Source organism: Armigeres subalbatus, unplaced genomic scaffold, assembly GCF_024139115.2.
Source record: "Armigeres subalbatus isolate Guangzhou_Male unplaced genomic scaffold, GZ_Asu_2 Contig1797, whole genome shotgun sequence".
NCBI lineage: Eukaryota > Metazoa > Arthropoda > Insecta > Diptera > Culicidae > Armigeres > Armigeres subalbatus.
The window spans coordinates 46494-49404 of NW_026942613.1; the positions used below are offsets into that span (position 1 = coordinate 46494).

At 40.2% G+C, this 2911-nt stretch overlaps 1 protein-coding gene across 1 annotated transcript; it reads right to left on the reverse strand.

The window, feature by feature from the left end:
• Positions 1 to 1835: 1835 nt before the first annotated feature.
• Positions 1836 to 2901, reverse strand: LOC134203340 (uncharacterized). Its single transcript, XM_062678214.1, has one exon. The coding sequence runs from the start codon at positions 2739 to 2741 to the stop codon at positions 1836 to 1838; it is 906 nt and encodes a 301-aa protein (XP_062534198.1). The 5' UTR covers positions 2742 to 2901.
• Positions 2902 to 2911: the final 10 nt, after the last annotated feature.

The following is a 2911-nucleotide window of genomic DNA, read 5'->3' on the forward strand; positions in this document are numbered from 1 at the left end:
AACTTTTTGGCTGCAAAGTAAATAGTCAGAAGTTCCTTGTCTGTGGCAGAGTATTTCTCCTCTGCTCTCGATAAAGTTCGCGAAAGATACGCGATTGGTTTTTCGTGCCCGTCTTCCATTTGTGTCAGGACCGCTCCGATCGCGTGATTAGACGCATCGGTGGTCAAAATGAACGGCTTTTCTAAATCGGGATAAGCAAGTAAGAGTTTCGTGCTCATGATCTCTTTAAGCTCACTAAACGCCTTTTCATATTCAGAATTAAGAACGATAAGTTTATTCTTTCCCCGAAGCATGCTTGTCATTGGCTTCGCAATTTTAGCAAAACCCGGTATAAAGCGTCTGTAATATGAAACAGTACCTAGGAACGATTTAAGTTCCTTCGGTGTTTTCGGAAGAGGCCAATTTTTGACTGCCTCTACCTTGTTTGGGTTAGGTTTAACCCCTTCTGTTGTTACGACATGTCCTAGGAATTCTACCTCCTTACGTAGGAATTCGGACTTGTCACACTGAATTTTTAAATTTGCCTCTTTCAGTGTGGTCATAACTTTCTGAATATCCTTCATGTGTTCTTCCAGCGAGCTGGAGAAAATAATGATATCGTCCATATAGACGAAACATCTTACTCCAACATGCTTACGTAGCACAGAATCCATAAGTCGTTGAAATGTCGCGGGCGCATTCCTTAACCCGAACGGCATTCGCACAAATTCATATTTTCCGCTGTCGACATTGAATGCCGTCTTTGGAATATCAGCTGGGTCTACCTCTATCTGGTGGAAGCCACTAGCAAAATCAATTACAGAAAAATATTGCGCTTTCCCTAAGCGGTCTAGAATTTCGCTTATCTCGGGAATAGGGTAACGATCCGCAGGTGTGACTTTATTCAACTTCCTATAGTCAACAACAATGCGATACTTTTGCACTCCTGAATTGTCGGCTTTCTTCGGAACGACCCAAATGGGGGAGGTCCACGCAGAAGAAGACTCTCGTATGATACCGGAGCTCAACATTTTCTGAATCTGTTCGCTCACTCTTTCTCTAAGATGGTACGGGTATTTATACGTTCGCTGATGAATCGGATTGCTATCGGAGGTTTCAATTTTGTGTTTTACCTGGTGATTGAAGTCTAATCTCTGTCCTTCTTGGTAGGAAATACTTTTGAAAGGTTGTAATGTTTTTGCTAACAGTTTAACTTCCTCTTTACTTAAGTGATCCGCGGGGAAATTGAGTTTCGAGCGAGTTTCATTTTGATTTAAGAAAAAAATGTTCGTTCTCGAGCGGTTTAGCTTCGTTCAGTTTAGCATGTGTAGTGCTGAATACATGCACGGTGGCACGGTTGTTTTTGGCGGCATACAAATCAGGTTGTAATGTGACGCCGGTTGTTAAATTAATTTCGTCTTCAATGAGAAATGTCCCATTTGACGTAGTATTTATTTCTACTACATTTTCCGTTTGTTCGTGAAAGTTCCATGAACTCAGGTAGTATTTTGAAAGTTCAAAGTTATGCTTTCCAATCATCAGCTGATGATTGCCTGAATCTATTTTCGCTTTCATTTCTGCCAAATTTTCATAGCCAATGAGGCCATCGAAAAACTCATGAAATTTGAAAACGTGGAAGGGTAATTTCTTATTCAATACACTGGGAAAAATATTCATATGGATCATTCTATCAATTATAAACTTGCCATTCTTATTTGTTATAATCGCGGGTTTGTCTGTTATTTTAGAGTTACGCACATTTTTCGGATTTATGTACGATTTATTCGCGCCCGTATCAACTAAAAATTAAAGTACACCTTTTTTAGACCGGCAGCGAATGTATGGAATAAAATTGTTTACGTTGTTGTTTTCGTTTCGTCGTAAAAATTTGAATCATCACTCTGCACTGCATTCACGTTTTCATCATTTTCTTCATCGTCACTGATATCTACGTCGACTTCGTTGTTGTTGTGTTCTGCGCGGGGCTTAGGTTGATGCACTTTTCTATACGCAAATTTATTACCGTTCGCATTAGTTTTGCCATAATAATTGTTGTTGTTGTTAGAACCACTGCTACCGGGCTGACTCTGGGGTTTAGATTGTGAATGAAATCTGAACGGCTTAGATCGGATTTCGGCATTTTGGTTGATGCATACGGCTTCGTATGCTTCTTCTAACGATTGCGGTTTGGATTGCCTTATGATGGAGGCCAGGGGTTCACCTATGTTGTCAAGGTATTTTGCAACGCTTAATATATCTATAATTTGTTTCTCTGAAATTGGGTTGGATGAAAGATTCGCCTTCAATCGTGTATTTATCTCTTTACATTCATTATAAAATTTAAGATGGGTTTTGTCTTTACGACTGATATTAAATAATGCTGACACATTAGTAGCAAAGTCTCGGTGGTCCCCATATTGCTCGAGGAGCACCTGTTTGATACCACTGATGGTATCGGGATTGCCATTTGCGCATACTACCGCGCGAGCATCCCCTTTAATTTTATTTTTTATTGCTCTAAGATACATAGAGCTAATTGAGTCGGGCTGGCCGTTAGCCCCTTTGATTTTGAACATCTCGTACAGCTCATCTACTTCACGTAGCCAGCTGGATAGTTCCTTCTTATTACCGGTGAATTCCGATAAGTTTTTTATTGGGTCGGGAATAGAGAATTTGCTGCTACTCCCAACCGTTAATAAAATTCTTAGCTGTTCTAATTCAGCTTTAAGTGCTTCGATTTCGGAGGCTCTAGTTTCGGGCATTTTTGCAATATAAATAATATATCAAGTATAAGTGTAAATGAAAAAATGTTTTACTTACAGTAGCGAAGGCTGCATCCACGGGTTCTCTGCTGCTCGTTGCTGTGCGGCGGGATTTTCCACTATTTAAACACCTCACTAACTATCCCACTTCTGACACCACTTAGGGCAGG